Genomic DNA, 13,877 nt, shown 5'->3' on the forward strand with positions numbered 1-13,877 from the left:
AGGAATTGTAGTCACAGAGGAAAATAATCCACATATTTAGCTAGGCAATGAAAAAAAGTAAATTGCTCTAAATCTGTGATGTACATATTTCCAAAGGTCTCATTTCTGGCTCTTGTCTTCTGTAGATCATCACCAGTGGTCCTCCTGCACTTTACTAAAGAAGCTACTTTAAAAGTTTGAGGATAGGGGAAGATTACACTTTTTATTCATATTAGAAGAACTATTAAAAATTCTGATAAAGACTAATGGATCTCGTAGATCTAGTTTTCATACAGAGAATATAACAGGACTAGAAGAGTGAGTGGCCCAACACCTTCCATTAGATTGCCATGTGTCAAGTTGCGAGTGTCTGTAAGGTTTTAATTTGTCAGTTTTCAACTAAGGAGCTGCATTTAGCTATTGACAAGATGGATGCAAGTTAAAATAATTGAATATTAAAAATATAAAATAATTTATTTTCAAAAATGTTTATTTTTCATGTTTAATTTGCAGTTTCATATGACTATGATATGGATGTGGAAAAGACAGTAAGTGATCCAGAAGCTCCAGGTTTGTAAATTTTCATGACTTCAGATTATAATATAATCACTTATACTTTTTTCAACATGCTTCAAAGTAATTTGTCATATTGACTGTTTCATCACAGTTTTATTTTCAAGTAGTTTTTTGGGTAGTTTCAAGTAAGCCAGATTTTTACAGCTGTGTTACCATTACATTCATGAACACAATGGTCCATGAATCCAAAACTTGTATAAACATCTTGTTCCATCAGGAGTCTTCCAATCTAATCAATGGATTTTCAAAGACCTATTTGTAGTCCTAATTTTAAGCCTAAATACAAATATGCATGAACTTACTATATTGTGTGACTTACGGTGTAGCTCCTGGTTGTGTTTTACAATCCAGCTGTCAGTTTGAAATAAAACATTGTAGTATTAACTCAGTATGTTGAATTCTGTTATTCTTGAACTAAATATAAGATGTTTTTAACTTCTCTTGTGCTATTTAGCTGTTGCATGAAAATTTGATTAGAATATAAAATAATAAATATTCTTTATTTAAGATGACTCTGAGCTAATGCTAGAAGATGCTGTGGAACATTACGCAGGTACAGTCCAAAGTCTTCTTTTTATTCAAGTTTCATTGAATTTTGGCCCCAAACCAAGCCAAAAAACCCCCCCCAAACCAACAACAAAACCCCACCCCCTCAAAAAAACCCTCAAAATATTGGAACTCATGGATAGCATCAGTTCCGTAGTAAGTTATTACATCTATATTTTTTTTATTTATATTCTGAAAAAAATATGAAGACCTAAATGAATACTACTTTTCTGTAATGTCAGGAAAATAAGTAGAATAACATTTTGAGGGCTAAATTTCCAGGAGAATGGATATTTGTATTTTAAATTGCATAGAAGTGTTTCTGTGGATAAAAAATAATTTGAATTTGCCAAAGATGTTGAAGTTTGTGTGCTAAGTGTCAGGAAAAAAGTAGTAGCTTTTAAAAAAGTTTTTTTTTAAAAAGTAGGGAAGCTATAACAAGCGGATTCCAAAATTTAACTGTAGAAGTTTGCTGTATATAGAAATGATTTATGAGTATTTCTGTTCTGAATTTTAGGTAATTTGTAGATGACTTCCTGTACTGTATAAGAAAAGACTACTGATAGTGCTTTATCTTTAAGTCTATCTTGTGATGCCAGAAAATGATTCAGTTCTTCTAACAGGATCTTTTAGAAATCTTAACCTTGGTTGAACTCTTATTAACTTTAATACAGTAGAAAATACTATAGTTTTTAATATCTTTTTTGTTCTGAATAAACTTGACACTGTATTAATTGTGTGTATTTATTGTCTTAAAATTACATTAATTTTCATATTGATTTTTTTTTTAACAGAGGATAGAGTGCATGGTGATTATAATGAAGAACATGGTATGACAACTGCAATATTTAGTGAAATGACAGTATCGAAGTCTTTGATTAATATGAAAGTGAAATTTCTTTGTCTTAAAGTTTTCTGTGCTGTCACATTGCTTTGCAAGTTCTCAGTTAAGGGTTTGGATTTTTTTTTAATCTTCAAACCCCCTGTATATGTAAGCAATCAACAGATCTTTAACACTGGAGCAAGTGTAGACTATGTATATAGGTTATATTTCCATCTTGGTAGTCTTTGTCACACTTTGTGCATATGTGGAGTAAGAATGTTGAAGACTTTGTATGCCCTTTTTCTTATGAAACCCTGGCCACGTCAACTGTAGTTCATTGCGTCTATATAGTTCAGTGTTACCTTTTCATCTCATCCATAACTACCAGTTCTTTGGAGAGTCCTCAGTTTTAGTTTGATTTTGTTAATGATTTGCTAATGAACGCTAAGACCAAATCAAAAAGTAAATGAGAAGTCGACTAGTGGTCAGTCTTGAAACAAGGGTATGTGGTTGTGATTCCTTCTGTGAGATCCTACTGGGGACTACCATACTTCAGAAAAGTTAAGCATAACTTTGAAGCACTCTTGTTTATTGTCTGTGTTTATGTAACTTGAGCAAAGGACAGAAGTTCCTAACTGCAAAATATTTGAGACAGACTACCTTGAGGTTCATTCTTTGTCATCAGGAGGGAAATTCTGACATCCACCTTTGGGATAGAAGTCAAAATACCATTGAAGAGCTTTCAGTGGCCCAAAGGTGTATTCAGCCCTTAGTCCATGTCTTCCTCAGTCTGCAGAAGATTTTTTGCCTCAGCTATGATGCCCTTGACAAAACATGTCAGCATCAATAGGATGGAAGAGGAAGAGAGACATAGCTTTTTCCCTGGGCTTATTGTTTACTCTCCTTTCCAGGAGATACTTATTTTACAATCAGTTCCTAATCAAGAATCACTTCTCTTGCTTCTCACATCTAGATATGAAGGAGAAGTACAACTTTTATTCTTTACTTTCCGTGTTCCTTCATATGTAGCGGTGACATGAACTGAGAATGCTTCCATGGTCCCTGCCCTCAGGAAGAGTCATCTATACCTGCTTTTGGAGTAAGATGATTGTGGATGTTCCCAAACTAATTTGCATCAGTTTTCCATAGAATCAGTTCCAAAACCATTTCATATTCTGCGATCTCTTCTGGCCCCAGCACACTAACAGTGAATCACTCCATTTTGTGAGCAGTTCATGTGCTTCAGCAAGCAGTGGTTTCATGTGCAATTGCTACTGTGTGCTGCAATGAAGTTTTAAATAGTATCAGATAAATCAGTTTGAGGGGTTTTTTTACTCTTTCTTTACTATTCCAAATCCTCTGATTAGGTTGATAAAGAGAGTTGGAAGTTCCATTCTTTTTCTCGAAAGGAAATTCCAAGGTAGGAGGTGATTGTCAGAACATTATTATTATTGGCTACTAGCTACTAAATTGCCAGGCTTTTTTATGCAGCAAATTATGCCTGTAGTTCAACATAATCCATGACAAACTGCTTTTTGCTTGAAAAGTTCACCTTTTCATGGCACAATTTTGCTTTGCTTCGAAGTTCTCTCTTCAAGACATTCTGGTTATGAGAGAAAGCACAGTGCTTCCGTTGTACTTTTTAGAAGAATTTCATTTGAGAGCTCCAGCCTGGAGCAATGTAGAAGAAAAAGACCAATCAGGTGAGCATTGAGTGTTCTTGGCATTTGCAAGACTTGATTGATTTTTTTTATTTTTTTTATCCCTACCTTCCCATCTTGAAAGTTACACGAAGTTACAAAGTTATTTGGAATTTCAGTTTGTTCCAAGGGCAGACCTGTGTACAGGCATCCTTATTTCCAGGCACTCGTCAGTGTCTCAGAAATAACCAGAGAAAAATAATCAGAAATTGCTCTCTGGATCCCTAGAAAAGACGAGACACACCACTAGGGAAGACAGTCTAATCGCACTCAGTCCTATAAGCTCATCTTATGTTGTCAGCCCTTTAAGGTTCGAGCTAACCAGCCAACCATGGATGCCTCTGAAGATAGATGTGAGGCTGTCTTTCTGTGACACACCATTTTTTCCCTCTGACTTCAGTCTATCCAGTTTCAGGGCATGGGAGTTGTAATTGTTTGTGAATGTGTGCTAGACATCATCTTAGCAGTTGTGGTACCTGGTTTCATCCCTGCTGTCACCTGGTTCATCTTTCTTGTATCTTTCGACATGCTTTTGGTTGGATTGAAAATAAAACAAATTTGCTCTTTTTCTGGAGAAGAGCTTTTAGCACGTTTTCTGAAGTCAAAGAAGGGAAGGAGGCCATCATGGAGATACATTTCTCTCAAATGTAAAGCTTGTGGTTTTGACGTTAACTTTAAAACTGCAGTTCACATCCAGAAGAAGATTCACCTTAAAGCTTCAGATGCTGATGTCTGAGAAATCAGCAGAAGTATAAGTTTCTCTATTCTAGAGTCAGTGTATCTTCTCCATCTCTGTTAGATGTGTTTCCCCTCTTCTGGCAGACCCTCTGATGTAATATTTTCTTCAATCCTGGTGCTTTCTAGAATTCTCAGAAAGCTGAGAGGGCAGTGCCAAGATGATTGTTGGCCAGAGCAGTTCAATTTCTTTTTTGACTCTTGCTTTGTATGACTTAATTCTTAATTAAGATCAGCGACCAACTTGGATAGGATTGCAGTTCCTGTAATCCCTTCTAACTTGCATGGGATTGGGAGAAACTGAAGGCCTATGGTAGGATGCACCTGCTTTGTGTGTCTAGCATACTGAAAGGAACCGTTTCTTCATACCTTCTGCCATTAATTGCTAATGCTAAAAATTCTTTAGTTGAAATGAGTGTATGTGCCCACAGTGAAGTGTGTAAGTGGATCGATTGTGTAACTCAGAATACAGGAACTCGGTTATTGTACACAGCTTTTGGTAGTTCTGTGAAGAGTTTTATGCACTTAATAGCAATGCAACTAGAGAAAAAAGGCAAGTTTGAGATTTTTCATTAGAAATGAAGAGTTCCGTTTTTTTTTATGAATATACTGTAAGAACATTTTTTTTAAAGGGATGGAGGGGGAGCCAAGTGACTATTAGTGCCTTTTAAGATAAAACACTTAATAATAAAAAGATTTTCTTTCTAAAAAATGTTAAGGAAATCACCTTTTTCAGATGAGAGTTAGTACTTGTTAAGATAATGAAATTATCCAAAACACTGGATGAACATTGAACTTCTTTAGTTCTAAAATTCACAATAAATGTATATTGACAGTTCAGACAATTAATGGATAGCATTTGTGTATTTTCAGACATGATCTAAAGTAAAATAATGAATATTCTTAACCTGTTTCTTCAGAGTTACAAAAATTAGAGTGCCTCTTTACTCAAAGATTAGGAGTGTAGGTGAATTGTAACAATTTACAGAATGATAGCTTTACTGTCATTGTTTTCAGTATTTCATCTGTGTAGACAGAAATGCTTGAAATTTCAGCATTAGGTTCACATCTGGTATTTGGTTTATGTGTAGAATTTCTACTACAGGCCAGGGCCCAAAACTAGAGAAAATCTTTGAGAGCTTTCCATTTATCAGTAAAGAAATGATCTGGATGCCTAACAACCAAATTTTTGGATACTCCGTGCATATCAACCACCCAGGAACTTTATTTTTCTTTCCTTTCAGAACCAAAACATGAAAAGCAGGCTGAGATTCAAGATACAGGTATATACATATGTATATATATGTGTGTGTGTGCATGCACATGAGTGGGGTATGTGTACACTCTCATGCAGTTTCCCCAATGTATATATATATTGATATATACAGAGCATATTAGAAAATCTTTCTTTCATATGTAATTACAGTAGAAATACATCTAAAATAAATATTATTGGAATATAAATGATATGCAAAACCAGAAAAATATTTTAATAAATTTGGCATAAAAATTACTAACTTAATCTTGCTATTTATATATATAGAAATATGTGATCTGTGTGATCTTCAATCACGATATATTGCCAATTATGGCAAATCATAGAATCACGGAATGGTTTGAGTTGGAAGGGACCTCAAAGATCATCTGGTTCCAACTCCCCTGCTGCAGGCAGGGACACCCTCCACTATACCACGTTGCCCAAAGCCTCGTCCAACCTGGCCTTGAACACTTCCAGGGATGGGGCTTCCACAACCTCTCTGGGCAACCTGTTCCAGTGCCTCACCACCCTCACAGTAAAGAATTTCTTCCTAATATCTAATCTAAATCGACCCTCCTTCAGCTTGAACCCATTACCCCTTGTTCTGTCACTACACTCCCTGATAAACAGTCCCTCACCATCTTTCCTGTAGGCCCCTTCGGGTACTGGAAAGCTGCAATTAGATCTCCCTGGAGCCTTCTCTTCTCTAGGCTGAAGAAGAATGTATGTTATAGTCTGTATACCTATAAAGTTAGGCTTTTGACTATGAACTGAGACACTTTCTTTTAACATAACCACCATTGAGGATTCATCTTTAAAGTCTCAAGTCACCTGGGGTCTCAAGTGACACAAAGTGGAGCATGTGAGGCTTTTTTGGACATGTGGACATTCGGAACAGTAGTTCAGCATAGACACTCAACTTGCTGCCTGCCTTGAGCCTTGCTCATAACCTTGTAACCGGTGCTTAACATCATTCAAAATTTACAGGCTGTCAATACTAGCTCTGCTTTGGTGCATACTGTGTGCTAGTGCCTTTTTCTAATTAGCAGAAGCAATTAAAAAATTATTTGTCTGCAGTTCTCTCTCTGGGTCCCATATACTTTGTTGTCATGAAATACCAGCTCTTTTGAGAGTCATCTCAGACAGCTGATTGGAAAAGACACAATTGTTTAGTTTAGAATGAAGTCAAGTAATTCTGTAGTGTAAATGAATTGCAAGTATCTGTTTAGTCACCATTGTGATCATAAGCTTAAGAGGACGGTCAAATGAGTTAAAAGGTCCCATATTCAAATATGAATAATTTATTTTTCTGTAGAATCCATAATTTCAGTTGAACTTGCTTGTTGTCTTCAGGAAGGAAAGTAGGATCCATGAAGGAAGTGCATGCTTATCCAAATAAAAAGACTTTAAAAAGTAGAAGTTTGTAGGTTTTTGTTTGATTTTTTTAATATGTTTAGAGAACGGAGTTATTGGTGCAAAAGATGAAAGTGGGAGTACTGATTATGCTTAGAAAAATTAAGGACTGTTTTTAAAATTTCATTTTTTAAAGTTACTGTGTCTCAATCCAAACACCAGAAGGTACAATTTTGAAATATTTACCTAATAAATACAGCAGTTCTTTAGTGAAACAGGGAAGAAAATTCAATAATTCCTCAAAGTTCCTCTTGGTTTATAGCAATGTACAGTTCACAGTTAAACATATCTGTGTGCTAGCTATGTTCTTCTGTGTTGTATGCAAGTTTCATCTGTTGAGGATTTGACTTCATTATTGTTCTGAATTGAATCTTTCATTAGCTGTTGAGGACCTTCCAGAGGAGGTGAATGAAGCCACGGAACCAGGTATATATTTTCTATATATATTTTCTAATAGTGATCTTAAAGTGTTTTGATGAAATACTTGCATTTTGAAATCTCATGAAAAAAAAACAAAAAAACCTCATTATATACTTTTTTCTTATACTTTCTCTTATAGATGAAATTATTGAAGATTTTGATATTGATAAAGAGCCATTAGGTATGTTTTTTTGTAGTTTGTGAAATAAAGCATTTTTTCTTTCATTTGTATTTGTTAATGTAATTAAAAACCAAACATAAAACGAAGCAGAGAAATGTGCTATTTAGAATCATAGAATGGTTTGAATTGGAAGGGACCTTTAAAGATAATCTGTCCCAACGCCCCTGTTCAAGTGTCTTACCATGCTCATAGTGAAGAATTTCTTCCTAATATCTACTTTAAATCCACCCTCCTTCAGTTTAAAGTCATTACCCCTTGTCCTGTCACTACATGCCTGTGTGAACAGTCCCTCTCCAGCATTCTTGTAGGCTCCCTTCAGGTACTGGAAGGCTGCTATAAGGTCTTCCTGGGGGCTTCTCTCCTCCAGGCTGAACAATCCCAACTCTCTCAGCCTGTCCTCACAGGAGAGGTGCTCCAGCCCTCCGATCAGCTTTGTGACCCTCCTCTGGACTCGCTCCAACAGCTCCCTGTCTCTCCTGTACTGGGGCCCCCAGAGCTGGATGCAGTACTCCAGGAGGGGTCTCACAAGAGCAGAGCAGAGGGGCAGGAACACCTCCCTCGACCTGCTGGTCACACTTCTTTTGATGCAGCCCAGGATACGGTTGGCTTTCTGGGCTGCAAGTGCACACTGCCGGCTCATGTTGAGCTTCTTGTCCACCAACACCCCCAAGTCCTCCTTCTCAGGGCTGCTCTCAATCCATTCGTTCTCCAGTCTTTATTGATATTGGGGATTGCCCTGATCCATGTGGAGGACCTTGCACTTGGCTTTGTTGGACTTCATGATGTTCTTATGAAGTACTTAGAGCTTCAATTTGAGGAATGGAATTTAATTAATCAATAATAATTTCTCACATTACTACTTAAAAAGATTATGTTGTAAATTTTTATTGTGCTAGTGTCAGGGAATTTTAAATGAGTACTGGGTCAAATGTAATGAGAAGATTTGCTCTAAGAAGTTAAAAATATCATTAAGCAAGAATTTTTTTTCAAACATGATGTTAATTCAGTCAGCTAGAGCAAAGTGATGTAAGCAATTTAGTCTGAGCACAGTGTGTGGGATTTGATGCTTAGGTTTTTCATTTGAAAAAGGTGTTCTAATATAATTATATGGGGAAACAAACATTGTTTCACATGAATAACAGTTGTAACCAAAATAGCTTTGGGGTGCATAATAGCAATGGAAGTCAATAACAGAGGAGCTAAACTTTTGGACATAAAAGCAGAAAAAAGGTACCAAATGTATTTAAAGTTAACCTAGTTGGTTGTTCTGCAGTTTAAGTCTTCCTTTTTTTGATACTAATTTGTCTGGGTGGCTGGTGGGGGAATAAAAGCAAAATTGTGAACATACTGCATGTAACTTTGAACTCTTATTTTCTTTGTCACAATAGAAATTCAGCATACAGAAGATGTGGCCACTGAACCAGAGGAATTAGGTTTGTGTATTATCTTTTGCATGAGTTTGCTACTTAAATTAAAAGAGAGAAAATGATAAATATCATGGAATAGAATTCTGTGCTGCAATAAAAATACATTCATAACTTTTTCTACAGCTTTTTTCTTTCAAGGACAGACATAACTGTGTTGTTGGAATCTAGCATCTTGGGGTTTTTAATGGCTTACAGAGCACTCTTCAGTTTCAGAAGCTGAGAGTGCTCCCACTTCAGAAAAACTTAAAGCAATAAAAATGGCCAGATTAGGTCAGATGAAGCTGCAGATTTATTTGGTGTGCTGTTTCCCATGAGCCAGTCAGTAGTGTGTACTCAGGAAAGAGGATTATATGTAAGAAATTAAGTGGAATGTCTCCCCAGCTTTGAGCACTTTATTTATGGGCTTCCCAAGTCAGAGGATATATTTCCCTCTTTTCGATTCTTCTTACTGTCTACAGCCAGCATCCCAGCTATTATGAGTTCTTTTCTGGTGAGCCTGACTGCCACCATGCATGAATAGGGAGCTATGAAGCTATGTGCAACCTTCAGTCTATTAGCAGTAATAGCACTTGGTGACATGTGACATGTCCAATTTAAACATACATATGGAATTAAAAAGAACTGAATTTTGAAGTCAAGTATTTCATAATTACAGCTGGGAACATAAGTATATAAACGTTTTCTAAGCCTGTACTGTAGTAGCTTGTGAAATTGTGGGAGACTTGTGCTTTGGATAGTGAGTTTCAGAATTTTGAAGTATCATTTCTGAACCTACACAATCCTGCAATTTACTCATTGGTCTACTTAAGTATTAATCTTTCCCCTGGAAAAATTCAGCTGAGTAAAATTTGCATCCCACTTCTGCAAAAGTAGTATTACAGAGCGGTCACCGTTTTGAGCATAAGGGGGAAAATGCAGCTTTTTGTAAATATTTATAGAACTGTCCAGTTTGAATTGTTTGTACACTTTTGACTTACAGAAATACCTGTTCAAGCTGAGGATTATTCAAATGATGATCTAATAGGTAAGTTAATCTTCATTGTTGCTATAGCTACATTGGAATTTTGCAAACCAATTACTTTGTGGAGAGGAGTGAAGGGATATCATTATTGTCATTTAAAGTTGCTTCCTAATTTTGAAGCAGTAATTTTTATCTTGTATTGGATAAATGCTAGTAGTAGTTACTACTACTAGCTTATATGGAAGCTTATATGGAAGCATTCCAAATAAAACTGAGCAGTTTGAATTTACAATTCTGTTTTTAATGATTTCAGACAGAGCTGCATACTTTTGCTGTAAAGGGGAATATAAAAATTTCAGATCTCAAAATATGTGCATACTTCCTTTCCAGAGTAACCGATCATGGGTGGTGATACTGTCACTTCTCTGTATCAGTCAGATTTATTGGAGTCTGACTGTGACATGTCCTTTGGCCACTGATCTGGAAACAGGACTGTTTTGTCACTCCATCACATTTTTCTTGACATAACTGATTTTAAGAACAAGAGCACTTCAGCTCTTCCATCTGTTGCCTGACAGTAGTAAACATAGAGTTTACCCAAAACATTTTTAGAGTAGCTGAATGACTTCTAAATTTGAAGACTGCATGTTGTTACATTTCATCTGCTTTTTGGACATCATGATTACAAGTTGCTAGTTTGTTCTTTGTAACAAAGTAGTTATGTGGAGTGAAACACTGAGCTGTATCTCTGGACAGTAAATCGCAGAAACTGCCATCCAGGAGCCCTGAGAGCTGTATTTTTGCTTTATTCTCATTAGGCTGAGCACATTTCTGGGTTAGTTCTTGCATCTTTGCAATATGCAGAAGCTCTTAAGCGGTGTGGTGTCTGGGTAGTTCTATGGGGTTTTGGTTTTCCTCGTGGGAAAGGAAACTTGTGTTTCATTCTTGAGCATGCCAAAAGTAGCCAGAGAAGTGAAAAAACATAGGGCGCCTTTGTAGTTGCGCAGTACAGATTGGAGGCATGGTTTAGTTCATGTTTTAATTTACATGCTGAACCTTAACTGAGGTGATTTGAAATGCTCATATCAACACGTAACTGCGTTTTCTGTGACATCTTTCTAACCTGTTTATTGTAACAGGCACATGGTATGTTGAAATGTTTGAAGCCATAAGTGTTCATTAATAGATGCCTTATCTAAAAGTGTTTTATTTCATAGTGAATATGAAATATTTTTAAACAAATCTTATAATCAGTGTAGGAACAAGTAGTTGCCTTTGAGAGCATAGGCAAGAAGTTCAGCAAAGGTAGTGTTCAGTTGGTTTGTTGTGCTTTAAGTTGGAACTGTAGAACAAGAAGAGATGTTTTTTCTCAGAAAATGTTGCTCCTAAAAGTTAAAATAACAAAAAGGACCTTACAGGACTATTGCAAAATTTCAATAGTAGATAATTACATTGCACGGTCTCAGTTGTATTGATGTGAGAATATTGAGATGATCTCTTGACTTACCTATACTATTTCAAAACTAAATTCAGAATCCAAGAAACAACTTGAAATGTTTAATTTGTGTTTTTGTGGACCATATTTCTATCACTTTTTGTGCTGTAATTTATGGCTCAGTCTTGAAGCAGTAAATGAATTTCCTATCATCACAAAAAAAAAATAATCTTATATCTATTGTACAGTAGTGGATGGGTTTCCAAATATTCCGTTTAGAATCATAGAATCATTTTGGTTGGAAAAGACCCTTAAGATCAATGGGTCCAACCATTAACCTAGCACTACCAAACCCACCACTAAACTCATGTTCCTAAGCACCACATCTACATGTATTTTAAATACCTCCAGGGATGGTGACTCAACCACTTCCCTGGGCAGCCTGTTCCAGTGCTTGACAACCCTTGCAGTGAAGAAAGCCTCCTTTTCTCCAGGCTAAACCACCCCAGTTCCCTCAGCCACTCCTCATAAGACTTGTGCTCCAGACCCTCGACCAGCTTTGTTGCCCTTCTCTGGACATGCTCCAGCCCCTCAATGTCTTTCTTGTAGTGAGGGGCCCAAAACTGAGCACAGCACTCGAGGTGCGGCCTCACCAGTGATGAGTACAGGGGCACAATCACTCCTTTAATTGCAAGTGAATTTTCAAATAAGATGGTGGAATTGAACCTAGTTGTCCACTCTCCTTTTTTTGTATTGTGATACAAAGAGAGTCCTTACTGTTTTCAAACACCATTATGATAAAAAAAAACTTGTTTTATTCCGAAATATTATGTATTTCTGATCCTTTCAAAAGATTTTTTTTTTTAGATTTATTGTTTTTACCTTCAGTTGTTTTCAGAACTAATGCAACATACTTTTTATACCACGAGATTAGCCTTCAAGAGTATGTTAGCTCTATCCTGGTATATTTTGTTGACATAGGTAATAGTAGCAGCACTGAAAGGAGTGAATATTTTCTTTTTCCCATCACGGAAAAAAGTGAGAGTATTAATCAAACCCTATTTATTCAGTTATTAAACACACAAGTAACTATTAGAAGTAATTCCATATACATGAGTCTTCTTCTAGGAAGTAGAAAATGAAAATAATTTGATCAGTACAAAATCTGCAACAGTGTACCAACACACTCAAGAATCTTCAGTAATTTGTGTAGTTATGCGGGAACCAATTTGAAGGCAGCAGAATCATTGTTTATCATTTTTTGTAAAAAGTTTATTGTGTCAGCACATAAAGTAGATTTCAAATAGGATCTCTGAAAATTGGGAAAAGAAATAAGACATAAGTAAACTATTGACTGGGAATGTTATTGCTATTAAAATACTTCCTCCCCTCCCCCCCTTATGTATTTTTACCTGCCTTTTTTGGATGTGAAAATTTCAGTTTAAAGGCAACATTATTCTCACATTTTCCTTTTAGAATATGAAATTCATATTTGCTGGGGATTTTTTTTTTAATTTGTGATGGAGGCTTCAGTATGGGGTGGTTTTGTTGTCAGAAGTTTTTTTTCCTATGTTCGTGTGATTTCATTTCATCAGGTATTCAAATCTAGTATTTCCTGTTATTTCATTAAAGTTCATTGTACTAGAGACAGTCAGGAACACCTATATACGCATGTGTACTCTTTACATACATGAAAGGTGCAACTATGTAGTAAACACAACTTCAGCTAGTGTAAAAGATATTCAGCAATGTCACTACAGAGTCCTTATTCTCGGGTAGTATAAATTCATGCAACTTCATTTGAAGCGTGGTGGCACCAGTTCGTATCAGGTTAGGAGTTCTTCTTTAATTTTTATCTGAAACACAGGAACTTGTTTGTTTTGGAAAGAAAACAGGAGACAGTTCAGAAAATGAATTTAGCTGTGAAGAACATTCTCATGTTGCCAGTGAAGAGATCAGGTGTGGGATTTGAATATGCTGGAGAGCAAGTCAAAAGTTTTTTGCTGACTTCAGGGCATTTCACAAAAACAAACCCCAGACTAGGCAGCTGCATCTTTAGGTATCTGTATGTACTGTTTTCTAATTCCCTAAGTTTACTTCTAAATTATTACCAATATTACTTTACAGCAGTAAGCTATTTTAACTACAGTTATAGTCTGTGGTTTTGTAAACTGATGCACTTGAGTGGTATGATAGGCCAGCTTGAAACATCACTGATTTGGGATTTTTGGCTAATCCTGTTTTACACTGGCACATAAACTGCAGTGGTTGTGATTGAGCGGTACTTGTTGGAGACATATTTTAAGGGAGACATATTACGATTTTTTGGGATACCTTTACTCTCTGTCTTTGGATTTTGATCCAAAAAAAATCCCTCTTGCATATGTTCAGATTTAAAATATCTAAGAGTTATTTCCCCCTCC

At 36.1% G+C, this 13,877-nt stretch overlaps 1 protein-coding gene across 12 annotated transcripts in view; it reads left to right on the forward strand.

Moving 5' to 3' along the window:
- The window catches only part of ASPH (aspartate beta-hydroxylase), a 112,405-nt gene that overhangs the window by 47,361 nt on the left and 51,167 nt on the right, over window positions 1-13,877 (forward strand). For 8 of the 12 annotated variants that reach the window (XM_075744003.1, XM_075744013.1, XM_075744005.1 and 5 more), the window contains 8 exons: window positions 493-549; window positions 1,064-1,108; window positions 1,896-1,931; window positions 5,604-5,642; window positions 7,412-7,456; window positions 7,590-7,631; window positions 9,020-9,064; window positions 10,038-10,082. In XM_075744003.1, coding sequence (XP_075600118.1) covers window positions 493-549; window positions 1,064-1,108; window positions 1,896-1,931; window positions 5,604-5,642; window positions 7,412-7,456; window positions 7,590-7,631; window positions 9,020-9,064; window positions 10,038-10,082 — 354 coding nt within the window. The remainder of the gene's footprint in view (window positions 1-492; window positions 550-1,063; window positions 1,109-1,895; window positions 1,932-5,603; window positions 5,643-7,411; window positions 7,457-7,589; window positions 7,632-9,019; window positions 9,065-10,037; window positions 10,083-13,877) is intronic. The other 4 variants (XM_075744007.1, XM_075744002.1, XM_075744010.1 and 1 more) reach the window with 1 other exon arrangement.

Source organism: Balearica regulorum, chromosome 2 (assembly GCF_011004875.1).
Source record: "Balearica regulorum gibbericeps isolate bBalReg1 chromosome 2, bBalReg1.pri, whole genome shotgun sequence".
In the NCBI taxonomy this organism is placed as follows: domain Eukaryota; kingdom Metazoa; phylum Chordata; class Aves; order Gruiformes; family Gruidae; genus Balearica; species Balearica regulorum.